Source organism: Panthera pardus, unplaced genomic scaffold, assembly GCF_024362965.1.
Source record: "Panthera pardus isolate Hobbes unplaced genomic scaffold, ASM2436296v1 HiC_scaffold_24, whole genome shotgun sequence".
NCBI lineage: Eukaryota > Metazoa > Chordata > Mammalia > Carnivora > Felidae > Panthera > Panthera pardus.
In genome coordinates this window covers 29,277,060-29,303,994 of record NW_026526810.1, presented here as the reverse complement: position 1 = coordinate 29,303,994, position 26,935 = coordinate 29,277,060, and the positions used below count along the sequence as shown (strand labels likewise).

The 26,935-nt window shown below is 40.3% G+C and overlaps 1 protein-coding gene across 1 annotated transcript in view; it reads left to right on the top strand.

Moving 5' to 3' along the window:
• The first annotated feature begins 22,376 nt into the window (after positions 1 to 22,376).
• SPESP1 (sperm equatorial segment protein 1) overlaps positions 22,377 to 26,935 on the top strand; it is a 64,807-nt gene continuing 60,248 nt past the window's right edge. Inside the window, exons 1-2 of the mRNA XM_053888911.1 lie at positions 22,377 to 23,209; positions 23,520 to 23,616. Of these exons, the coding sequence (XP_053744886.1) occupies positions 23,586 to 23,616 (31 nt within the window). The 5' untranslated portion in view covers positions 22,377 to 23,209; positions 23,520 to 23,585. The remainder of the gene's footprint in view (positions 23,210 to 23,519; positions 23,617 to 26,935) is intronic.

Genomic DNA, 26,935 nt, shown 5'->3' with positions numbered 1-26,935 from the left:
GGTAATGAATTTTAAAAAAAACCTTTAAATATAAAGATTTTTTGATGTAGAATTCTGACTTAAAGGAGAAAAAAAGAAGGATGTAAAATGTTTGGCTGTTAAAGATGAGTTAGTTCAGGTACATTTTAAACAGACAGCAATGGGAATCAAACTGCATAGTATTTATTTTCCATTGTGTACATTCATTTTTTTTTTTTTTTTTTGGAGAGAGAGAGAATGAGAGAGAGAGAGAGAGCAAAGCACACCAAAAGGCAAAAAGTTTGAAGAGACTGAGCAAGCATCAGAATCAGGCATGTTGGAATCATCAGGCTCGGAATTTAAACAACTATGGCTGAAATACTAAGGGATCTAATGGATAAAGTAGACAGTATGCAAGAACAGATAGATAGACAATGTAAACAGAGAGATGGTGAAAGGGCAGGCCTACGCTGGCCGGCCGACTCCATCTTGTTCTGTGTCCTTCACCTTGACCACACCTCCTCCCCTTGAGTAACCCCCCCTCACCTGCCTAACAGGACTCGGACCCTTCCCCAGGACCCTTCCCCAGCCAATTGGCTGAGGCCATAGCCATTACCTCACCAACTGCCCCTAGGCCCCAATAAAACCTTTGTCCTTTTGAAACTTGCTCTCTCTCCCTGGTATCTCATCGCTGCGTCGGTGCAGGTAGGGGATTGAGCTCGAGCTAGCTCGAATAAAGGCTCTTTTGCTTTTACATCGGACTCGGCTCCCTGGCGGTATTTGGGGATCACGAATTCTGGGCATAACAATGGAAATCCTAAGAAATAACCAAAAAGAAATGCTAGAGATTAAAAACACCAAAAAACCCCACTATAATAGAAATGGAGCATGCGCCTGATGAGTTTAATAAACTGGACACATCTGAGCAAGGAATCTCTGAGCTTGAGAACATCTCAATAGAAACCTCCCAAGTAAAGAGCAAAGAGAATAAAGATGGAAAAACAGAACAGAGTATCCAGGGATTGTGGGATAACTACAAAAAGAGCAACATACATGTAATTAATGGGCACGCTAGAAGGACAGGAAGGAGAGAAAGAAACAAAAGAAACACTTGAAACAATAATCACTGAGGATTTCCCCCGAATTAATGTCAGACACCAAACCATAGATCCAAGAAGCTCAGAGAGCACCAAGCAGGATAAATGCCAAAAGAAGAAGGAGGAGAAGAAGGAAAAGGAGAAAAACCCCACACCTAGGCATATGGCTTTCAAATTGTAGAAAATAAAAGATTAAAAAAATCCTGAGAGAAGCCGGGGTGGGGGTGGGGGGGGGTAAGATACAAATTACATCCAACTTCTCTTCCGAAGCCTTGCAAGCAAGAAGAGAATAGAGTGAAATGTTGACAGTGTTGAGAGAAGAAAACCACCAACTGAGGATTCTGTGCCCTGTGAAATTATGCTTCTGAAGAGAAGGAGTTTGTTTGAGCCTTTCTCAGATAAAAATTGATGGAATTTGTTGCCGATAGACCTGCCGGCAAGAAATGTTTAAAAAGTTCTTTGGAGAGAATGAAAATAATGTAGGTCAGAAAGTTGGATCTACATTAAGAAGTACATCAAAGGATTAAGTAAAGGCAAAACGAAAACTTTTGTTGTTCTTATTCTTTTTTTAAGATTTTATTTTTAAGTAATCTCTACACCCCACGTGGGGCTTGGACTTACAACCCGAGATCAAGAGTTGCATATTCCCACTGACTGAGCCAGCCAGGCACCCCTGTTGTTCTTATTCTTAACTGATCTCTCACGGATAAAGGTTTGTTCAAAATAACAATAGCAGAAGCGCCTTGGGGGCGGGGGGGGGGGGGGGGGGGGCGGGGGGGGGGGCTCAGTCGGTTGAGCAGCTGAGCATCAGACTCTTGATTTCAGCTCAGGTCACGATCCCAGGGTTGTGGGATCGCGTCCGCATCGGGCTCTGCGCTGAGTGTGGTTGGAGCCTGCGTAAATCCTCTCTCTCTCTCTCCCCTGCCCTGCCCTTCTCCTCTCTCTCCAACAAAACAAAACAAGCACGAAACAAAAAATAAAAACAAAACAAAAAAGCATAACCAACCAAAACCCCCACCAAATGATAATAGCAATAATGTATTTGATTATGAATGCTCATATATATATATATATATATATATATATATATATATATACTTATATATAAGTGAAATGATATCTGGGGGCCCTGCACCATCCTCTAAATTTTGCTATGAACCTAAAACTTCCCCACAAAAGAAAGTCCTTTAAAAAAATGCCTATGGTAGGGATGGACATTAGTGTTGTTAAAAAAATAAGAGGCACCTGAGTGATTCAGCTGGTTAAGAGTCCAACTTCAGCTCAAGTCATGATCTTACTGCTTGTGAGTTGGAGCCCGCATCGGGCTCTGTGCTGACAGCTCGGAGCCTGGAGCCTGCTTCCGATTCTGTGTCTCCCTCTCTCTCTGCCCCTCCTCTGCTCTTGCTCTCTCTCTCTCTCTCAAATATAAAATAAAACATTAAAAAAAATAAAAGTGTTATGAGAAGAAAGGAAAAGCACAATAAATTGCAATTGGAGAAATGTGTGAAGAATTTTCCCAGGAGACATGTCATTTGAACAAATTTTGAAGAATTAATTAGATTTTCTTAGATTTGGCACAGGGGTGGGGAAGGGAGGCCCTTCTGCTTCAGAAAAAGAACTGCACGAGGCTTTATTTATTTATGTCTGTACCGAGCACATACTGAGCGTGTTGCTAGGTGCCGTGTAGGACGCAGAAGTACGAGAACTTTCCACTATGAAAACAAGACAAAACACATCACATGGGGGAAAAAAAAGCGTGCTGTTAAATTCCACGGTGTAATTAGGTGTCAATATTATCAGCAGGACCCAGAGATGGGGCAGACCATTGCCTGAAATATTTGCAGCACAGTGGAAAGAAGCCTACCGGGGACCGAGGGAGAGATGAGAGGTACATTCTTACCACCCCCTTTCCTTAGTCTTCTAGCTTAAAAGTATTATTATTTCTTTTTTTAATATTCATTTATTTATTTTTGAGAGAGAGAGAGACAGAGTCTGAAGCAGGCTCCAGGCTCTGAGCTCTCAGCGCAGAGCCCCACATGGGGCTCAAACCCATGAACTGCAAGATCATGACCTGAGCCAAAGTCAGATGCTTGACTGACTGAGCCACCCAGGCACCCCTGTTATTTCTTAATGCTATATGAGCAATACCTGAAAACACTTGGGCAAGAAATTCAAGTGTAAACAGTAAAAGAAAATCAAAGCCTCCCTTTACTACTTCCAACTCCCCTCTAATCCTCTCTCTCTCCCCAGATAGAACTACCATTGCCAGTTTGGTGTGGATTCACTCAGGACTTTATGCGTTTATGTACAAGTAGGTACATACACAAATATACAGGGTTTTTTGGGGTTTTTTTGAGTTCCTGTATCTTTTGTATAAATGATTCTGAACATTTCGTCAACTCTTATTTTTACTCCAATATATTTAGGGAACGTTACATGTCAGTCTATTTAGATATACCTCGTTATTTTTCACTAGTATTCCATGGTATCCTTAGTTCCTTAACTATTCCCCTCTGATCAACCATAATAGGGGCAACCCATTAAGGTTCTACTTAATTTGAACAATAGCAACAACAACAACAACAACAACAACAACAAGAATGAACCCCAGGCTGGGTTTAGTAAATGGAGCCCTCACTCTAGGGAGGCATAACCCTACTGCTGATTCCAAGATCTGAATCAATGCACAGATCCAGAATGGAGGGGCATCTGGGGACCCTTGAAGAAGAACACAGCAATGGTACTACAAGGGTGACCTGAGGATCTTTTTCCAAGCCTTCCCCAAAGAGATTGGTGGTCTTTGACTAAGTAACTATACACTGAGAAAAGAGAAATACCAAGAGCTCGACAGCCATGGTGGTCCATCAGTGAGGGTGGAGAGTCCAGTGGGCAGGGGAATAAAGGTGCTTAGATATGAGATATGCCTCATAGGAGGCTCCAAACTGGAAGAATGTTCCAAGATGTTTCGGGTGGAGAAGGCAAGACTAGGTAGAGCTCTTTGCATCACTACAGATTAAAGAAATGAAGATAAGAACAAGATACCCATTCACCAAGCTGAGTGGTAAGTCAATCCATCGTTCATGGGATGGAAATCAATGTTTGCCCTTTGACCCGGCAAACTTACTTTCAGAAATTATCCCATAGAATTGCCCTCACATGTAGGTAAAGGGAAAGCAGAGAGTGAGAGAAGCTGGTAAACTTCTGTTTTACTTAAATCATGGGCTTAACCTCTGGGGTAAGGTGTTTTGAACCCATCCGGTCATTACTTTCCAAGTTCCTGAGGGTAGTGTTGAAACTGATACACTTAGAAACGGGCAGAATCTTTACTCTGGATCCTGAATCCCCTGGAGTGAGGGCTGTTATGGTGGGAAAACCCAGACCTCCCCTTTTTACCATATCAAAGAGTAAAATTGCATCCCTGGAAGGACTGCAGCAACTTGAAGGATGCAGGAGTGGCGATTTTTATCACATCCGCAATTTACCTAATGAGGTGGCTGAGGCACAGCTTAGAAGAACATGGAGAATGGAATGACAATGACTTTAACTGCATCTCTTTTACAGATGTTGTCTCTTTCGTAGCCCCTGGTATGTCATTATCAATTGGGCCAGTGCTTCTTCCCCTGTCCCAATAAACAGTGACACCAGAAGCACTTTGCTTTCACATGACAGGGACTGTCGAGTACTTGCAACATCTTGGCCTCAGACGTATCAGCTACATGGTTTTGTTCCTCAGTCTTTTTTTGTTGTTTTGTTTTTTTAATTTAGAGAGAGAGAGAGAACGTGCAAGTGGGGGAGAGGGGCAAAGGGAGACAGCGAGAATCCCAAGCAGGCTCCATGCTTGGCTGGACATGGGGCTCAATGCCACCAGCGTGGGATCATGACCTAACCCGAAATCAGAAGTCAGGCGCTCAGCTGACTGAGTCACCTAGGCGTTCCTGTTCTTCAGCCTTGTACTTAGAAACCTTGATCCTGTCACCAACCCATAGGACATAGTCCTGGTCCTCTATACTGATGTCTCTGTGCTAAGCGGGACTGATGAGCAGGAAAGAGCAGGCACCCTGCCTGACTTGGTAGGATACTTGGATGCTGAAGGGAGGAGATACAGCCCAAGAAAAATCAGGGAATTGCCACATCCGTAAAGTTCCCGGGGGGTAGGGGGGTCCAGTCATCTGAGTTATGTTGGATACTTGCTCCAGAATGAAAGGCAAGTCTGACAGACATAAGGTACTTTATAGGACATCTTTGGAGAAGCAAATGCTTGCCAGCTTTGAGCGAGGCCCAGAGAAACAATACTTCTCAAGCTATACCAGGCTGCAGTGAAGGTAGTCAGTCCCTAGTCTAACCCAGAACATCCAATGGTGTTCAAGTGCGTGTGGCAGATTGGGCTGTGCGGAGCCCAGGGCAAGCCTCAACATGAGAAAAGTAGTATGAAGGGTACTACATATATAGCCTAATATACATGTTTCCTTTACTGTCATTTCCTTTTGCTATAGTACCACAGGATATTTGTTGTTAATGTATTTTTTTAATTTTTAAAAAAAGTTCATTTGTTTTTGAGAGAGAGAGAGAGCACAAGAGCAGGGGAGGGGCAGAGAGAGAGGGAGACACAGAAACCGAAACAGGCTCCAGGCTCTGAGCTGTCAGCACAGGGCCCGACGCGGGGCTCGAACTCATAAACTGCAAGATCATGACCTGAGCTGAAGTCAGACATTTAACCGACTGAGCCACCCAGGCGCCCCCTCATTCAGCTCTTCTAACCACAGGCAAGCAGCTTATTTCAAGTAGTACAAAGATTAAAGAGGGCGACCTAGGAGCCAGAAAATTTACTCCCATTACTGAGGGTAAATGAGGGTAAACTGAACACCTGGATGGAGTTCCTCCTTAGACTGAGTGGTCGAATTTGGTGTCGGAAAATTCCTGGACTAATCATCAGACTAAAGTCCAATGCATTACAGTTCTGTTTTTGGAAGCATTCTGGACTCACTCATTTTGATCGTGGTTCTTCCATGTGGCACAGAAAAGTGAAAGAAGGCTTCTCTGGAAGGCATTCTAATTGTATCAAATTTGAATCAACTACTTTGTAAGTTGCAGTATTCCAGGAGTATATATAACCAACTACACACTGAACATTAAAAACATTCTAGAGCATACATTAGAAAAAACATTCCCCTCCCCTCCTCATTTTATAAATGGAGCTTACATTTGTAGTTTCTTTCTAACATAATTTTCATCTAAGCTTGATTATTTTACACATATAAAAAAATAGAGTTACATCCTGGATAGGAAGGCTGAGTGGTTTACTCTGTTACCTACTACTAAGGATGGGATGAGTGGTTATGATGTGCCCTTGAGGTGCTGTAGAGTGAAGCACACAGCATCACACATGCAGTACCCTTGCCTAATAAAAAAAAAAAAAAAAAAAAAGGAACCTGAATCTCATCAACCAGTGGATCCAACAACATGTTAAACCATATCATAAGAATACAATCAGGCTGCTGGTGCCTGGGTGGCTCAATCGATCAAGCATCTGACTTCAGCCCTCATGATCTCATGGTTTGTGAGTTTCAGCCCCACATTGGGCTCTCTGGTGTCAGCACAGAGCCGACTTCAGATCCTCTGTGCCCGCCCCCCTCTCCGCCCCCCTCCCCTGCTTGTTCTCTCTCAAAATAAATAAATAAACTTAAAAAAAAAAGAATACAGTCAGCCTAAAGTTATCTTTATGCCAAAGAATAGCGTTCCTTTTCAGATTATTGGTATACGTGATCAAACTGGTTCCAGAAAGCTAAATATTTACACACTCACCATAGTGAACAAGAATTCATCTTACTGCACTTTGACCAGAATTGCTTATAATCATCCATTTTAAATTATGTACACTATTTGAATTAGGCAAGATAGTATTTGTTATTGCATTAATTTGAACACAATTGAGGTTAAGTGTATTTTTTGCTTATTGATTAGCTATTGTTTTCTTTTTTCAGAATTGTGTATTCATATTTTTTGCCCATTGTTCTGTTCGCTCCTTGATAATTTTCTTGCTTCTACATATGAGGCTTTTATTTGGTAAAGAGATTTACCCTTTATTAAATTTGCTGCAATTTTTTCCAGCTTCTACTTGGTCTTTTAATTATGTTTATGGTCTCATATAATTTTAATGTTGCTAAACCTGCCACTTCTTTCCTTTGAGTTTCTAGCATTGCTCTTGAACTTAGGAAGTTTCTCCTTATTTAGAGAGATATTCTCCTGACCAATAGAACCTGACAGATATACAACTCTACTTTTTTTCTATTTATTTCTTGATGTTTATATACTTAACTGTTTAATCTATCTAGACATTTTTTGGTATAAGATATAATAAAACTGGATCTAACTTATTTTTCCCCAAATAACAGCCCTGTGGCTTGAACACTATATTGATAATTCTTATATTCATGTAATTATTAGTATGTGAAGTTATAAAGTTATCAAGACCCAATGTTCCTGCTTTATTGCCAATCTAGAAAGAGCAATTTTGCCAAAACCTGAATGGCTTTGGTCTTGATGTATTTTTGCTCAATTTTGTTGTTTTCTTTGAAGTAAAAGCGGATGCTAGCTTTTTCCTCCCTTATGTTACTGATTAACAAACAAGAGATCAACTCATTTGCATTTTATAATAGTGAATAATTGCCTATTGCATATTTTGCAAGCTAATATTTAATTTTCACTAACAGCAATGAATTTTGATTTCTGTTTGCACGCACTATTCTAAAACTAGGAAACCCAATTCCTTAAATTACTACAAGTGAAATCCTGACTGATTCTAGTTTTAAAATGTACTCCTAAAGAGAAGTTCAAAAATGTTTTAAAAAAATCAATTGACAAACAGAGAAAGTAATTAACACCCACATGTCTGTTGCACTAATGAACCTTGGGGGAAAAATGACAAGGTAAATTTCATCATGGGAAGAAGGGAAGAAGAGAACCACCTACCGGACAGCGTCAGAGTGGGTTGGCCAGACATTTCACAGAGAAGCCATGAAATCCAATGAGAACCCAGCAAGGCTGGATTCTGGAATGCCGCTGGAACATGTCTTTTAATATATTTAAAACCCAAACGAAAACATTGTCTGCTTCCAGATGCATCACTGGGTTTAAATATATTAAATGATGCCGAAGAAGGAATACAGGTTGCCCCCCGTTATCCAAAAGTAGAGTATGCCTATGATACCTATCGTAAGCCGAAATGGCATAAAGTGAAGAAGCAATTACCATTAATTTATACCGAAAATTTTTTGAGTGTTCCCGGACCCCCCCAAAAATAACCTCTCTTAGGCTTTTCTGATATCTTAGGGCACATCTTGTTAACAGATGCACAAAACAAATTGAGATAAAGCACAAATGCTCCAAGATGCTGTTCAAAGCCGAGGGCTCGCTGCTGATACCGAGTGCAGTTCCCAGGGAAGGCGCTTGGCGGCGCCACTCTCCCTGCTTGGTGTCAGCTGTCTCCGCAACCGCTCACTGCAAAACACTGAACGCGCTCTTTTCGCGTGCGGCCTTCTTCACAAAAACCAAAACTCCTCTTCGGATTTCTTTCCGTCAGTGAAACCAGGTACTAACGTAGGTCTCTCGCAAAAGCCAAGAGGCATATCGCAAACCTTCGCACGGTGGGGGTGCCTGCCAAATGTATACAAATCTTACACGCTCAGAACTGAGCGTTGAACAAGTCGCCAGGAGGCGACAGGTGCTGCGACTGAGCAGAAACCTAACCTAGCGAAGATGGCAGAGGGGCGTTCTCAACTGAATCGTTACTACATTATTAAATTATTTCACTTCGCACACACCTGCCATTTTGAGTTCATCCTTCCACAAATTAGGGAACAAACAAGCCGAACTGTTCAAGCTAAGTTGGACAACCTTTTCGAAGGTAAGAGCAGAAAACGTTCAGAAACTGGTGAGGGCCCACTGCTAGCTAGATCAGAATGTGTTACGTACATTAAAGCTAAATTTGAACCTGAAGTCAAGTCTACCATGATTTGGAATAAATATAAAGTGCTTGTATTGACATTATATTTTATGTTGCCTTCCCCCCGGGGAAGAAAAAGACCCATAAATGTGTGTCCTTGAAAGCAGAGAGTGTAATATGTGCTCCGTGACATTCGTATGACTCATTGCTACAGGGTAGAGCTAGCCTGGGAAGAAAACAGAAAGATCTGGAACAACCTGTGCCTTCACTGGACATGTAAAACGTCTCCAAAGGTTACTGCTGTTAGCAGCGTGATAGACCCTTCCGTGAACAATGCCTAGGGTCTGTCTAAATGTTGGACCATGATGGGATTGGCCATGCGTAATATCAGTACAAAGTCTTTAAATGTCTGCTATGAGTCTCTCCCCGGCCACTGCAGTTAACTCTTGGGGTTATTGCCTGCGTGGGTCTCACCTTGTTCATGAGCCTGCAGGGGTGGAGCGGTAACCCCTGAATATTCCTGCTTCTGGTCTAGCTCCCCATAAGCTCTCCTAGGTACTCAATGAAGAGCATTTCTGAGGAGCCCACAGTTTATGAAGGAGCTGTTGGGAAGGTCTCATAGACATTAATTTATACTTGGGGGGGGAAAAGGAAAACATTTAGGAGAACCACAGCTACTTTTGTGCAAAATACAATTTTGCACACGAAGAACAAAAATATCCTTTAAAAAGTTTTTAAGGGGCGCCTGGGTGGCTCAGTCGGTTAAGCGTCCGACTTCGGCTCAGGTCATGATCTCATGGTTTGTGAGTTCGAGCCCCGCGTCAGGCTCTGTGCTGACAGCTCAGAGCCTGGAGCCTGCTTCAGATTCTGTGTCTCCCTCTCTCTCTGCCCCTCCCCTGCTCATGCTCTGTCTCTCTCTGTCTCTCAATAATAAATAAATGTTAAAAATTTAAAAAAAAAAAAAAAGTTTTTAAGTGTTTATTTTTGAGAGAGAGAGAGAGAGAGAGAGAGAAAGAGAGAGTGTGTGTGCATGGGAGAGGGGCGGGGTAGGGGGAGGGAACAGAGGATCCAAAGTGGGCTCTGAGCTGACAGCAGTGAGCTAATTCGGGGCTCGAACTCAGGAACTGCGAGATCATGACCTGAGCCAAGGTTGAGCGCTTAACCCACTGAGCCACCCAGGCGCCCCTAAAAACGTCCTTTTTAAACAACAGATTCTTTTACTGCTGAACTTCTAGACCCAAATGCTTAAGGCCTTGAATTACATTTGAAAAATGTGCAAGAACAGACGGTGAACAGTAATCATGCAGTTGTGGAAAGGACTGACGTGAGAGTCAGAAGGACAGGGTTTCGGCTTCTGCGAGTTAGGATCTGACTGTGCGATCTTGGACGAGTCACTTGACTTATAAACAAAAGACATATACAAAAGAGAGAAAAAAGTTAATGTTAAAGCAGATACATGCAAACATGAACATGTTTAGTAACCCCTTATCCTCCATATGATAAAATAATTTTCTTTATAATCAGTAATAATAGTTTTCTTGATTTGGTTTTAGTTTTACAGTTATTTAAAAGGAACTGGGGCATCTGGGTGGCTCAGTCGATTAAGTGTCCGACTTCAGCTCAGGTCATGATTTCATAGTGGGTTCGAGGGCCGCGTCGGGCTCTGTGCTGACAGCTCAGAGCCTGGAGCCTGCTTCAGATCCTGTGTCTCCCTCTGTCTCTGTCGTTCCCCCGCTCTCTCTCTCTCTCTCAAAAAATAAATAAATATTTAAAAAAATTTTTTAAAGGAACAGATATAAATTTTAATGATATTTCAGGTATGAACTAAAATTTGCACTTACCAACAAAAAATTATATCTCATGATTGGCACACGATTTCACTGTTTTAAATTGTAAATACAAGTAGAAACTCCAAGAGGTCACAAAGAATAACAGAACTGAAGTAACCCAGGCTCCGCTTTCTCATCTTTCCAACCATGTGCCATCATTGCTGACGTCAAGTCTCCTATCTAGACGCAGGGATATGTCATATCACTGGTGCTTGAAGCACATGCGACGCCAAAGAGGGCTCAAAGAATTCTGAACAATTTGAACTTAATCTCAAAACAAAAGTGCACAGCTGAGTGTGTTAGGGGTCAATGGTCTACCTGGGAGTTCTCCAAATTAGCCTCCGCGTAGACCAGGTGCTTACCAAACTGTAAGTAATAAACAAAAGTGTAATTTCAAGGCTTGTGTGTATATTCCTTTTTTTTTTTTTTTTTTAGAGAGAGAGCCAGTGGGGGGAAGGGCAGAGAGAGAGAGAGAGAGAGAGAGAGAGAGAGAGAGAGAGAGAATCCCAAGCAGGCTCCACACTATCAATGCTGGGCTTGATGGGGGCTTGGAACCACAAACCATGAGATCATGCCCTGAGCTGAAATCAAGGCGCTGGTCTCCGCTTACGTGTATATTCTTAAAACCCAACTGTAGTCACCACTCTTCTTAAGAATGTAGAACAACAAAAACATTTTTTCAGGGAGCTGGTGTTTTTCTTTCAATGATTTTTTTTTTATCAGAATTGTCAGAGTAGTGATCATAAAAAGCAGATCAATTTGCAGTCAGTTTTATTATCATTTGAAAATTCTCTTTAATGTTCCCCTCTTGCTTGCACCAGGGACAGGCTCACCTTGCCCTTGGTAATCCACCTGACCTAGTCTCCTGCGTTTTCCCTAGTAAGATTGGCACTGACTACCCCATCCTCACCTCCCCAGAACCTGCCATGGCCCAGGCCCAGCATTCACAGAGGACCTTACATTTAGAATTTAGATGTACCACCTTTTTTTTTTCATTTTTTAAAAAATGTATTCATTTAAATTTAAGTTAGTTAACGTACAGTGTAGTATTGGTTTCAGGAGTAGAACCCAGTGATTCATCACTTACATATAACGCTCAGTGCTCATCCCAACAAGTGCCCTCCCTAATGCCCATCACCCATCTAGCCCATCCCCCCAGCCACCTCACTTCTAGCAGCCCCCAGTTTGTTCTCTGTATTTAAGACTCTCTTATGGTTTGCCTCCTCCTCTGTTTTTATTTTACTTTTCCTTCCCTTTCCCTATGTTCATCTGTTGTGTTTCTTAAATTCCACATATGACTGAAATCATATAAGTGTCTTTCTCTACCTGACTTATTTCAGTTAGCATAATCCACCCTAGTTCCATACACGTTGTTGCAAATCACAAGATTTCATTCTTTTTCATTGCTGAGTAGTATTCCATTATATCTTTATCTTTTCTTTATCCATTCTTTACCCACATCTTTATCTTTTCTTTATCTACATCTTCTTTATCCATTCATCAGTTGATGGAAATTTGGGCTCTTTCCATAATTTGGCTATTGTTGATAGCACTGCTATAAACATTGGTGTCCATGTGCCCCTTCGAATCAGCAGTTTTGTATCCTTTGGATAAATACCTAGTAGTGCAATTGCTGGGTCATAGGGTAGTTCTATTTTTAACTTTTTGAAGAATGTCCATAGTATTTTCCAGAGTGGCTGCACCAGTTTGCATTCCCACCAACAGTGTGAGAGGGTACCATCTAAATGAGGCTATTCCTATAGTCACAGATAGACCAACAAGAATGAAGGAACAATGAAGAAATGACTGTTTATATGCCCTTCTGGTCCCAAGATTATGGCCAAGTAGATATCAAGGTCACCAATAATAACTGGAGATTGCCAAGGACTTGTTTTAATGTGTTTTCAAGTCTGACTGAGAATTCTGACATTTTGAAATAAATAAGAAATTATGAATATCTAAAATCAGGTTTTCTTTAAAAAAAAAAAAAAGAATGAAGGAAGATGTTCACCTTATAATTTTTAACCTGTGCCATTAACTGGGCTTCTATGTGTAAATTAATATTAAAAATTCTGAAGTTATCTTGTGAATAGCACAAGTATAATGAATTGTACATTTGGGGTGTTTTAAGTGCATTATTTTGTGGTAAGAAAATGTTAACATGTGCCACAATTAAAAAAATTTTTTTAATGTTTATTTATTTTTGAGAGACAAAGAGACAGAGCACTAGCAGAGGAGGAGCAGAGAGAGAGGGAGAGACACAGAATCCGATGTAGGCTCCAGGCTCTGAGCTGTCAGCACAGAGCCCGATGTGGGGCTCAAACTCACGAACCATGAGATCATGACCTGAGCCGAAGTCAAACGCTTAAGTGCCTGAGCCACCCCGGTGCCCCTGCACGTACCACAATTTTTATAACCATTTTGTCATTTCTACAAAATGACAAAGTAATAGATATAGCTGAGCCTATTTGCACTGTTAGCGTTTCCCATAGGAACCGATCCTATGGGTTTTCCAGGATGCAGGACTTCTAGTAGTTAAAAGTGGGACAGTCCCAGGGTGCCTAGGTGGCTCAGTCAGTTAAGCATCTGATTTCGGCTCAGGTCATGGTCTCCTGGTTCATGAGTTGGAGCCCCACATCGGGCTCTGTGTTGACAGCTCAGAGCCTGGAGCCTGCATTGGTTTCTGTGTCTCCCTCTCTCTCTGCCCTTCCCCCACTCATGCTCTGTCTCTGTCTCATCTCACTCTCTCAAAAATAAACATAAAAAAAAAAAAAAAAGAAGTGGGACAAGTCCCCTCCAGGCAAACCAGAATTGTTGGCTGTCTTGCCTAAACCCTTCAGAGTATAGCACACTCTGATCTTACAGGATGGCTGGTTTCTCACTGGCTGAGTCTGGAAGTCTTTTCTGGAGAGGAACAGAAGCTACCCATTCCCCCTTTATGCTGAAACAGGCACTCATACGAGGGGCATTCAGCCTAAAAGCATGAGGCCTCCATATTCCCCTGCCCACTCCTCCTCAAACTGACCTCTCTCGAACTCAAATCGAGCATTTATCTGATGACAACAACAAATGCAATTATGTAATATCCCTTGTATAAATCACACTAGAGTGTTTTACAAACTAAAAACAAGATGAATGTAGACACTTGATGATTTTTTTAGGACCTGGCAAAGATTTAGCTTTCTCAAAATCACCTGGAGGCTGCTGCCATACCTATGTGGTATACATTCAGAAAACCCTAGATTTGGGGTTCCAAGGCTGACATATGAAGTATCTAAGACAGTTGAAGGATACAGACTTTTGAAAATGTAATGAAATAAAAGGTTTGGAGAGTGTATGATCTTGCTAAAACTGTGCCATGGGTGAGTCCAATAACTTAAAAAATCAATACACAGTGTTACTGACAACCCCAAGCTATTGTATTGTGGAGGTTTTGTGCTTAAACAAGTAGTAGTAAAAGAGAATGATGGTGTTTTTCATGCTTTATGTGTTGCCCTCCAACCAATGGCATGATCTGGGGAATCCACAACTAGTGATTTATGGCACAACTCAAGCCCTGAAATAAAGTCATTCGTGATCACGTTTGATCAACGTCGTTGCCTGTTGTTATTTACAAAACAATAAAAGACTTCTAGACCTGAAAGATAATCACCCACAGGTTAAAAGAATAAACGGGTTACAGAAACTTCATTAACTGACCACTTAAAACTTGGCCTTTCACAGCACCAGTCAGATTTAAGCTGCAAGTTCCGTTAAAATAAAGCCAGTCATAGTTTATGAATGATTGGAAATGGATCAGCTTTGTGGAGAGCCAAATAAGAGCCTTCCACCACAAGAGTATGGTTTGAACATGCTCACCTGTGACTGTGGAAAAGTAAAGTGGGACAAACTCTGTTGAGGGCAATTTGGTCCTAAATACAAACTTTTATGTATAGTGTATCTGATTGAGAAGAGCCATTTCTCAGAATTTTGTTCACAGAAATATTGGCACAAATTTGCAAAAATATACAAACAAGGAAAGCTCATTGCTGAATAGTTGTGATATTTGTGATCGTGGAAAGTTGACCACCTAGATGTTTAACAATAGTGTTAAAACCTTTATTGTAGATCTGTACTTGCAGCCATCGAAAAGAAGGATATAGATTTCTGTGCATCATCTTGGAAATGAGTCTGGGATACACTGGGGATAAGATAGCAAGTTTCAGAGCAGCATGCACGGGATAATTTATTTTGTAAAATAAATTCAAAAAAACAATCTGAATACACATTCATATGTATGCTCATAAATAATTCACGAAGCACTATATTCACGGCAAACTTAAGAATGGTTAGTGCTTGAAGAGTGGGAATGTTTCATTTAAATGTTTTTAGGATGTGCTTACATTACTTTTTTTTTTTTAAGGCAGAATTTCCTTTTTTTTTTTTTTTTTTAAGAATCAGGAACATGCTGTCAATTAGGTGCTGACTCTGAAAATCACTGTACCTCTCCCTTGCAATAACCACATCAGAGACAAGGGGCACCGGGAATTGTATGTAAAAAGACACCAAGGATCCAGCAAGTAAAATTGGGCCTTTTCACGCTATCCCAGGTACAAGGATGGGAAAAAAAAAAAAAAAAGAGCTGCTCTATCCTGTATTTTCGGCAAGGTTTTAATTACGTTACACGTTGAAGTCACTTATGAAATGAAGACAACATATTACTTAAAGAATCAAAGTTCTCTATTGATACCTATTCATATTGCACTATTTTAACTTTGAAGGATAAAGCATCCCTTTCCTTCTTTCTCAAGTTCTCTCTCACTTCCCTGGGTTTTGCCAAGCCTACATCCGTCTCTCTCTAGAAACCATTCCTTTAAAGTCAACTTTTTGCCTGCACTTTTAAAAAAAGTTTAATTCCAGTGTAGTTAACATACAGTGTGATATGAGTTTCAGGTGCACAACATGGCAATTCAACATATATTCCATATATGGCCCAGTGCTCATCAAGGTAAGTGTATTCTTTTTTTTTTTTTTTATGAAATTTATTGTCAACCTAGTTTCCATACAATACCCAGTGCTCATCCCAACAGGTGCCCTCCTCAATGCCCATCACCCACCTTCCCCTCCCTCCCACCCCCCATCAACCCTCAGTTTATTCTCAGTCTTTAAGAGTCTCTAATGGTTTGCCTCCCTCCCTCTCTAACTTTTTTTTTCCCCTTCCCCTCCCCCATAGTCTTCTGTTAAGTTTCTCAGGATCCACATAAGAATACTACAGATATTTTTAATTCCAGATGAAAAAGATGTGAAAATTTTGAGATCGACGTTTTTGTAGAAAATTTTTAAAAACTGCATCAATATGAAACTCAAACAGGTAATAACTAATCTTCAGGGTTTTTTTTTGCAAATTCTTTTTTGATTTAACTTTATGTTTCAAAATTTACATCCAAATTAGTTAGTATATAGTGAAGCAATGATTTCAGTAGATTCCTTAATGCCCCTTACCCATTTAGCCCATCCCCCCTCCCACAACCCCTCCAGCAACCCTCAGTGTGTTCTCCATATTTACGAGTCTCTTTTGTTTTGTCCCCCTCCCTGTTTTTATATTATTTTTGTTTCCCTTCCCTTATGTTCGTCTGTTTCGTCTCTTAAAGTCCTCATAGGCGTGAAGTCATATGATTTTTGTCTTTGTCTGACTGACTAATTTCACTTAGCATAATACCCTCCAGTTCCATCCACCTAGTTGCAAATGACAAGATTTCATTCTTTTTGATTGCCGAGTGGTACTCCATTGTATATATATACCACATCTTCTTTCTCCATTCATCCATCGATGGACATTTGGGCTCTTTCCATACTTTGGCTATTGTGGATAGTGCTGCTATAAACATGGGGGTGCACGTGTCCCTTTGAAACAGCACACCTGTATTCCTTGGATAAATACCTAGTAGTGCAATTGCTGGGTCTTAGGGTAGTTCTATTTTTAGTTTTTTGAGGAACCTCCATACTGTTTTCCAGAGTGGCTGCACCAGCTTGCATTCCCACCAACAATGCAAAAGAGATCCTGTTTCTCCACATCCTCGCCAACATCTGTTGCCTGAGTTGTTAATGTTAGCCATTCTGACAGGTGTCAGGTGGTATCTTACTGTGGTTTTGATTTGTGTTTCCCTGATGATAAGTGATGTTGAGCATTTTTTCATGTGTCGGTTGGCCATCTGGATGTCTTCTTTGGAGAAGTGTCTATTCATGTCTTTTGCCCATTTCTTCACTGGATTATTTGTTTTTTGGGTGTTGAATTTGATAAGTTCTTTGTAGATTTTGGATACTAACCCTTTATCTGATATGTCATTTGCAAATATCTTCTCCCATTCTGTCGGTTGCCTTTTAGTTTTGCTGATTGTTTCCTTCGCTGTGCAGAAGCTTTTTATTTTGATGAGGTCCCAGTAGTTCATTTTTGCTTTTGTTTCCCCTGCCTCCGGAGACGTGTTGAGTAAGAAATTGCTGCGAGCAAGATCAAAGAGGTTTTTGCCTGCTTTCTCCTCGAGGATTTTGATGGCTTCCTGTCTTACATTGAGGTCTTTCATCCATTTTGAGTTTATTTTTGTCTATGGTGTAAGAAAGTGGTCCAGGTTCATTTTTCTGCATGTCGCTGTCCAGTTTTCCCAGCACCACTTGCTGAAGAGACTGTCTTTATTCCATTGGATATTCTTTCCTGCTTTGTCAAAGCCATATGTTGGCCATACGTTTGTGGGTCCATGTCTGGGTTCTCTATTCTGTTCCATTGATCTGAGTGTCTGTTCTTGTGCCAGTACCATACTGTCTTGATGATCACAGCCTTGTAGTAGAGCTTGAAGTCTGGGATTGTGATGCCTCCTCTTTGGTTTTCTTTTTCAAGATTGCTTTGGCTATTCGGGGTCTTTTCTGGTTCCGTACACATTTTAGGATTATTTGTTCTAGCTCTGTGAAGAATGCTGGTGTTACTTTGATAGGGATCGCGTTGAATATGTAGATTGCTTTGGGTAGTATTGACATTTTAACAATATTTGTTCTTCCTATCCAGGAACATGGAATCTTTTTCCATTTCTTTGTGTCTTCTTCAATTTCTTTCATCAGCTTTCTTCAGTTTTCAGTGTGTAGATTTTTCACCTCTTTGATTAGATTTATTCCTAGGTATTTTATGGGTTTTGGTGCAACTGTAAATGGGATCGATTCCTTGATTTCTCTTTCTGTCGCTTCATTGTTGGTGTATAGGAATGCAACCGATTTCTGTGTATTGATTTTATATCCTGCAACTTTGCTGAATTCATGAATCAGTTCTAGCAGTTTTTTGGTGGAATCTTTTGGGTTTTCCATATAGAGTATCATGTCATCTGCGAAGAGTGAAAGTTTGACCTCCTCCTGGCCGATTTGGATGCCTTTTATTTCTTTGTGTTGTCTGATTGCAGAGGCTAAGACTTCCAATACTATGTTGAATAACATGGTGAGAGTGGACATCCCTGTCTTGTTCCTGACCTTAGGGGGAAAGCTCTCAGTTTTTCCCCATTGAGGATGATATTAGCGTTGGGTCATTCATATATGGCTTTTATGATCTCAAGATATGCTCCTTCTATCCCTACTTTCTTGAAGGTTTTTATCAAGAAAGGATGCTGTATTTTGTCAAATGCTTTCTCTGCATCTATTGAGAGGATCATATGGTTCTTGTCCTTTCTTTTATTGATGTGATGAATCACGTTAATTGTTTTGCAGATATTGAACCAGCCCTGCATCCTAGGTATAAATCCCACTTAGTCATGGTGAGTAATTTTTTTAATGTATTATTTGATCTGGTTGGCTAATATCTTGTTGAGGATTTTTGCATCCATGTTCATCAGGGAAATTGGTCTATAGTTCTCCTTTTTAGTGGGGTCTCTGTCTGGTTTTAGAATCAGGGTAATGTTGGCTTCATAGAAAGAGTTTGGAAGTTTTCCTTCCATTTCTATTTTTTTTTAATTTTTTTTAACGTTTATTTATTTTTGAGACAGAGAGAGACAGAGCATGAACGGGGGAGGGTCAGAGAGAGAGGGAGACACAGAATCCGAAACAGGCTCCAGGCTCTGAGCTGTCAGCACAGAGCCCGACACGGGGCTCGAACCCACGGACCGCAAGATCATGACCTGAGCCACCCAGGCACCCCTCCATTTCTATTTTTTGAAACAGTTTCAAGAGAATAGGTGTTAACTCCTTAAATGTTTGGTAGAATTCCCCTGGAAAGCCATCTGGCCCTGGGCTCTTGTTTTTTGGCAGATTTTTGATTACTAATTCAATTTCCTTACTGGTTATGTGTGTGTTCAAATTTTCTATTTCTTCCTGTTTCAGTTTTGGTAGTGTATATGTTTCTAGGAATTTGTCCATTTCTTCCAGATTGCCCATTTTGTTGACATATAATTGCTTATAATATTCTCTTATTATTGTTTTTATTTCTGTTGTGTTGGTTGTGATTTCTCCTCTTTCATTCTTGATTTTACTTATTTGGGTCCTTTCCTTTTTCTTCTTGATCAAACTGGCTAGTGGTTTATCAATTTTGTTAATTCTTTCAAAGAACCAGCTTCTGGTTTCATTGATCTGTTCTACTGTTTTTTTGGTTTCAATAGCATTAATTTTTGCTTTAATCTTTATTATTTCCTGTCTTCTGCTGGTTTTGGATTTTATTTGCTGTTCTTTTTCCAGCTCTTTAAGGTGTAAGGTTAGGTTGTGTATCTGAGATCTTTCTTCCTTCTTTAGGAAGGCCTAGATTGCTATATACATTCCTCTTATGACTGCCTTTGCTGCATTCCAGAGGTTTTGGGTTGTGGTGCTGTCATTTTCATTGACTTCCATATACTTTTTAACTTCTTCTTCTTGGTTCACCCATTCATTCTTTAGTATGATGTTCTTCAGTCTCCCAAGTATTTCTTACCTTTCCAAATTTTTTCTTGTGGTTGATTTCAAGTTTCATAGCATTGTGGACTGAAAATATGCACGGTATGATCTTGATCTTTTTGTACTTACTTAGGGCTGATCTGTGTACCAGGATATGGTCTATTCTGTAGAATGTGCAGTAGGGAAGAATGTATATTCGGCTGCTTTGGGATGAAATGTTCTGAATATATCTGTTAAGTCCATCTGGTCCAATGTGTCATTCGAAGCCATTGTTTCCTTGTTGATTTTTTGATTAGATGATCTGTCCATTGCTGTGAGTGGGGTGTTGAAGTCTCCTACTATTATGGTATTAGTATTGATGAGTTTCTTGATGTTTGTGATTAACTGATTTATATATTTGGGTGCTCTCACATTTGGTGCATAAATGTTTACAATTGTGAGGTCTTGGTCTATAGACCCCTTGATTATGATATAATGCCCTTCTGCATCTCTTGATAAAGTCTTTATTTTGAAGTCTAGATTGTCTGATATAAGTATGGCTACTCCGGCTTTCTTTTGTTGACCATTAGCATGATAGATGGTTCTCCATCCCCTTATTTTCAATCTGTAGGTGTCTTTAGGTCTAAAGTGGGTCTCCTGTAAACAGCATATAGATGGGTCTTGTTTTCTTATCCATTCTGTTACCCTATGTCTTTTGATTGCAGCATTGAGTCCATTGACGTTTAGAGTGAGTACTGAAAGATATGAATTTATTGCCATTATGATGCTTGTATAGTTGGAGTGTCTGGTGGTGTTCTCTGGTCCTTTCTAATCTTTTGTTGCTTTTGGTGTATATATATATATATATATATATATATATATATATATATATAAATTTTCATCTTTTGTCCACTCAGAAAGTCCCCCTTAATATTTCTTGCAGGGCTGGTTTAGTTATTTTGATGAGGTCCCAGTAGACAAACTCCTTTAATTTTTGTTTGTCTGGGAAACTTTTTATCTCTCTTTCCATTTTGAATGACAGCCTTGCTGGATAAAGAATTCTTGGCTGCATATTTTTCTGATTCAGCACACTGAATATATCCCGCCACTCCTTTCTGGCCTGCCAAGTTTCTGTGGATAGGTCTGCTGCAAACCTGATCTGTCTTCCCTTGTAGGTTAGGGACTTTTTTTCCCTTGCTGCTTTCATGATTCTCTCCTTGCCTGAGTATTTTGTGAATTTGACTATGATATGCCTTGTTGATGGTCGGTTTTTGTTGAATCTAATGGGAGTCCTCTGTGTTTCCTGGATTTTGAATTCTGTGTCTTTCCCCAGGTTTTCTGCTATGATTTGCTCACATAACCCTTCTACCCCTATTTCTCTCTCTTCCTCCTCTGGGACCCCTATGATTCTGATGTTGTTCCTTTTTAATGAGTCACTGATTTTTCTAATTCTTAAATCATGCTCTTTTTTCTTAATCTCCCTCTTTTTCTCTGCTTTGTTATTCTCTATAAGTTTGTCCTCTATATCTCTGATTCTCTGTTCTGCCCCATCCATCCTTGCCACCGCTGCATCCATCCGTGATTGCAGCTCAGTTATAGCATTTTTAATTTCATTCTGGCTATTTTTTACCTCTTTTATCTCTGCAGAAAGGGATTCTAATCTATTTTCGACTCTAGCTAGTATTCTTATTATCATGATTCTAAATTCTGGTTCAGACATCTTGCTTGAGTCTGTTAAATCCCTGGCTGTCATTTCTTCATGCTCTTTCTTTTGGGGTGAATTCCTTCATTTTGTCATTTTGAAGGGAGAAAAGGAATTAACAAGGTAGAAAAATTGAAATTAAACAAATTAAAATTAAAAAAATACTAAAATTAAAAATTAAAAACACACCCACACAAAAATTGAATAGATGATGCTAGATCCTAGGTGTGTTTTGGTCTGGGTGTAGAAAGTGGTTTGACAGATTAGAGAAACAAAAAAAAGGGGGGGGGAGAGAAAAAAAGGAAATTGAGAATTTGAAAAAAGGAATACACTAAAATAGACTAAAATACACAAAAGTAGAGAATATAGTAGAAAAAAATTATAGAAAAATATTTTCAATAAAATTAAAAGGAAATATGAATTTTTTCATTTTCTGTATTTAAGAAAAAAGAAAAGAAATGAAAAAAAGAAAAAAGATGAAAAAAGGAAAAGGCAAAAAAAGAAATTGTTTGAAAATCTGAAGAAGTGAATACACTGTAGTAGACTGAAATAAAGTGATGTGAGTAAGATAGAATTTGAAAAAAATTACATGAAAGCAAAAAATATAGTAATAAAAATTAAATAAAAATATTTTTAAAAGAAATTGAAAGTAAAAATGAAGTTTTCTTTTTCTGCATTCAAGAAAAGAAATGAAAAAGAGAAAAAAAGAAAAAGAAAAAAAAGGAAATTGTTTGAAAATTTGAAAAGGTGAGTACACTGAAGTAGACTAAAATAAAATGATGGAAATAAAGTGGAATTTGAAAACATTTACACAAAAGTAAAAAATCTAGTAATAAAAATTAAAGACAGATATTTTTAATAAAAATTGAAAATAAAAATGAGTTTTTTCTCTTTCTGTATTCAGGAAAAAGAAAAGAATTGTAAAAGAGAAAAAGGAGAAAGAGAAAAAAGAAAATTGAATAGATGAACCTGCTGACAGATTGAAGTAGGACTGAAATTGCTTTGTTTTCCCCTAGAGGTCAGTCCATGTAGCTCTTTATAGTCCATAGATTAAATCAGCGCTGAGGTTTGTGTTCTTAAAGAGCGATCTTGTCCCAGTTGGGCAGGGCTCGGTGTAACATCTCAGCTCTCCCCTAGATGGCGCTGCTAGCCTACTGGGGTGGATTGTTGCGGTGCTCGTCAGGGCGCCTGCGCATGCGCGGGAGCGGTGAAAAATGGCACCACCCAGCCACCCAGTCTGTTCTCCCCGATCAGCAATCGCGCACCGGTCCTCCGTCTTCAGCTCTCGTCCACTCCCCGCTTTTCCACTCTCCGTGACCAGGGCCCAGGCAGTACCTCTCTCCCGAGTTTTGTCTCAGATGCGGCTGTTTTCCCCGGCCCCTTGCTTCCGAAGGACTGCGGCTTTGACCCGCTCCGCCCCTCTGCAGGAGGGTCTCACGGAGTGATGGCTGAATGAGCAATGGCCAAATGTCGTCTGTACCCAGGAACGCCCGCTGGATTCTGCTGTTGCTGGTGCCCCGAGACTGCAGCCAGGTGCCAGCCCCCCTGCCCCCACCCCCCGGAAAAAACGCAAGACAGTGTAGCCTCAGCGTTTCAGGGACCATGGAAAATCGCAACACACATCTGACACCAGGCTTCACCCTCAACAACCTTGCCCCAGGACCAGCGAATGTGGCTGCCTTCTGGGGTCTGCTGGGACCAGGTGGCTTCAACAGTCTCTACCAAATGTCCTTCCAGCAGTGGAACCGCTTTTCCCCCTGTGGTCTGAGAACCTCCCGGACCCCACTCTGTTCCTGGGGATTCACCTTTCCCACCAGAGCACTGCCAGGTATCGAGCTGCGGGGTTGCAACCTTTGTGCTCCCCTTGTTTACAGTCTTAATGGAATTTAAACCCCCTCCTTTCTCCTTTCTCCCTTTTTAGTTTAGTCCCTGTGGCTGTTTCCAATTTTCCACTTTCTCTCCAGCTGCTTTTGGAGAGGGGTGCTTTTCCCATATGCTCCCCTCTCCCCAGTCTCCATCCTTTCTCTGCCTACAGGGCCTCTTGCTCCCAGAGTTCAGCTCTTCGTGTCGCGTACCTGCTGAATTCTATGGTTCAGGTTGTGCAGATTGTTGTGTTAATCTTCCAATCGGTTTTCTAGGTGTGTAGGATGGTTTGGTATTGGTCTGGCTGTATTTCACGAATGTGAGACGCACAAAAAGCGTCCATGCTGTTCTGCCATCTTGGCTCCTCCCTAGGTAAGTGTACTCTTAATCCCTATTCACCTATAGCACCCATCCCCTCACGCACCTCCTCTCTGATAACTATCAGTTTGTTCTCTACAGTGAAGAGTCCGGTTTTTGGTTTCTCTTTTTCTTCCTTTGGTCACTGTTTTGTTTCTTAAGTGTCACATATGAGTGAAATCAGATGGTATTTGTTCTTCTCTGATCAGCTCACCTTGCTTCAGCATTATACTCTCTAGCTTCATCCATGTTGTTGCAAATGGCAAGATTTCATTCTTTTTGATGGCTGAATAATATTCCATTATAGATCTCTATCTATCTATCTATCTATCTATCTATCTATATACACGTGATTGAAAAGCCTGGCGGCCAATTTGAACATCACCCTCATCAATGACTTGGTCACCTTTGACACAGTTGACCAGAATTCCATTCTTTTCTTTAATTACAAAAATGATTTTATTGTTTGTATATATAATAAAACCTATGCCTACACACAAATGAAAGTTTAGAAAACACAGACAAGGAGGGGGAGGGGGAGGAGGCAGGAGAGGAGAAAAATGCAAGCAAGCATTGACTCAGGCCAGTCACTTAGAGCACACATGTATACTCACTTTGCAAACATGATGCCATGCTGCACATCCACTTTTCTTATTTGCTTTCTTAAGAATCTCTAACATTATATTTTAATTTTTTCCATGTCAAAACATACATATTGTCATTGTTTTGCAGCTATTTTTTAGGGCTTTTAAAAAAAGTGATTATTTATTTTGAGAGAGAGCATGTGCAGGGGAGGGGCAGAGAGAGAGGGGGAGAGAGAGAGAGAGAGAAAGAGAGAGAGAATCCCAAGCAGGCTCCCGAGTGTCAGTGTGTAGCCTGATGTATGGCCTGTGTGTGTATCACATCTTTATATACACACACACACACACACATATATATATGTCACATCTTTTTTTTGAGATGAATTTTTTTTAAATATGAACTTTATTGTCAAATTGGTTTCCATACAACACCCAGTGCTCATCCCAACAGGTGCCCTCCTCACTACCCATCTCCCACCCCCATCAACGCTCAGTTTGTTCTGTTTTTAAGAATCTCTTATGTTTTGGCTCCCTCTGTCTCTAATCTTTTTTTTTTTTTTTCCTTCCTCTCCCCCATGGTCTTCTGTTAATTTTCTCAGGATCCACGTAAGAGTGAAAACATATGGTATCTGTCTTTCTTTGTATGGCTTATTTCACTTAGCATCACACTCTCCAGTTCCATCCACGTTGCTACAAAGGGCCATATTTCATTCTTTCTCATTGCCACGTAGTATTCCGTCGTGTATATAAACCACAACTTCTTTATCCATTCGTCAGTTGATGGACATTTAGGCTCTTTCCATAATTTGGCTATTGTTGAGAGTGCTGCTATAAACGTTGGGGTACAAGTGCCCCTATGCATCAGTACTCCTATATCCCTTGGGTAAATTCCTAGCCGTGCTATTGCTGGGTCATAGGGTAGGTCTATTTTTAGTTTTTTGAGGAGCCTCCACACTGTTTTCCAGAGTGGCTGCACCAGTTTGCATTCTCACCAACAGTGCAAGAGGGTTCCCGTTTCTCCACATCCTCTCCAGCATCTATAGTCTCCTGATTTGTTCATTTTAGCCACTCTGACTGGCGTGAGGTGGTATCTCAGTGTGATTTTGATTTGTATTTCCCTGATGAGGAGCGACGTTGAGCATCTTTTCATGTGCCTATTGGCCATCCGGATGTCTTCTTTAGAGAAGTGTCTATTCATGTTTTCTGCCCATTTCTTCACTGGATTATTTGTTTTTTGGGTGTGGAGTTTGGTGAGCTCTTTATAGATTTTGGATACTAGCCCTTTGTCTGATATGTCATTTGCAAGTATCTTTTCCCATTCCGTTGGTTGCCTTTTAGTTTTGTTGATTGTTTCCTTTGCAGTGCAGAAGCTTTTTTATCTTCATGAGGTCCCAATAGTTCATTTGTGCTTTTAATTCCCTTGCCTTTGGGGATGTGTCAAGTAAGAAATTGCTGCGACTGAGGTCAGAGAGATTTTTTCCTGCTTTCTCCTCTAGGGTTTTGATGGTTTCCTGTCTCACATTCAGGTCCTTTATCCATTTTGAGTTTATTTCTGTGGATGGTGTAAGAAAGTGGTCTAGTTTCATCCTTCTGCATGTTGCTGTCCAGTTCTCCCAGCACCATTTGTTAAAGAGACTGTCTTTTTTCCATTGCATGTTCTTTCCTGCTTTGTCAAAGGTTAGTTGCCATACGTTTGTGGGTCTAGTTCTGGGGTTTCTATTCTATTCCATTGGTCTATGTGTCTGTTTCTGTGCCAATACCGTGCTGTCTTGATGAATACAGCTTTGTAGTAGAGGCTAAAGTCTGGGATTGTGATGCCTCCCGCTTTGGTCTTCTTTTTCAAAATTACTTTGGCTATTCGGGGTCTTTTGTGGTTCCATACAAATTTTAGGATTGCTTGTTCTAGCTTTGAGAAGAATGCTGGTGCAATTTTGATTGGGATTGCATTGAATGTGTAGATAGCTTTGGGTAGTATTGACATTTTGACAGTATTTATTCTTCCAACCCATGAGCACGGAATGTTTTTCCATTTCTTTATATCTTCTTCAATTTCCTTCATAAGCTTTCTATAGTTTTCAGCATACAGATCTTTTACATCTTTGGTTTGGTTTATCCCTACGTATTTTATGCTTCTTTGTGCAATTGTGAATGGGATCAGTTTCTTTATTTGTCTTCTGTTGCTTCATTATTAGTGTATAAGAATGCAACTGATTTCTGTACATTGATTTTGTATTCTGCGACTTTGCTGAATTCATATATCAGTTCTAGCAGACTTTTGGTGGAGCCTATCGGGTTTTCCATGTATAATATCATGTCATCTGCAAAAAGTGAAAGCCTGACTTAATCATTGCCAATTTTGATGCCTTTGATTTCCTTTTGTTGTCTAAATGCTGATGCTAGCACTTCCAACACTATGTTAAGCAACAGCGGTGAGAGTGGACATCCCTGTCGTGTTCCTGATCTCAGGGAGAAGGCTCTTAGTTTTTCCCCATTGAGGATGATATTAGCTGTGGGCTTTTCATAAATGGCTTTTATGATGTTTAAGTATGTTCCTTCTTTCCCGACTTTCTCAAGGGTTTTTATTAAGAAAGGATGCTGAATTTTGTGAAATACTTTTTCTGCATCAATTGACAGGATCATATGGTTCTTATTTTTTCTTTTATTAATGTGATGTATCACATTGATTGATTTGTGAATGTTGAACCAGCCCTGCATCCCAGAAATGAATCCCACTTGATCATGGTGTATAATTC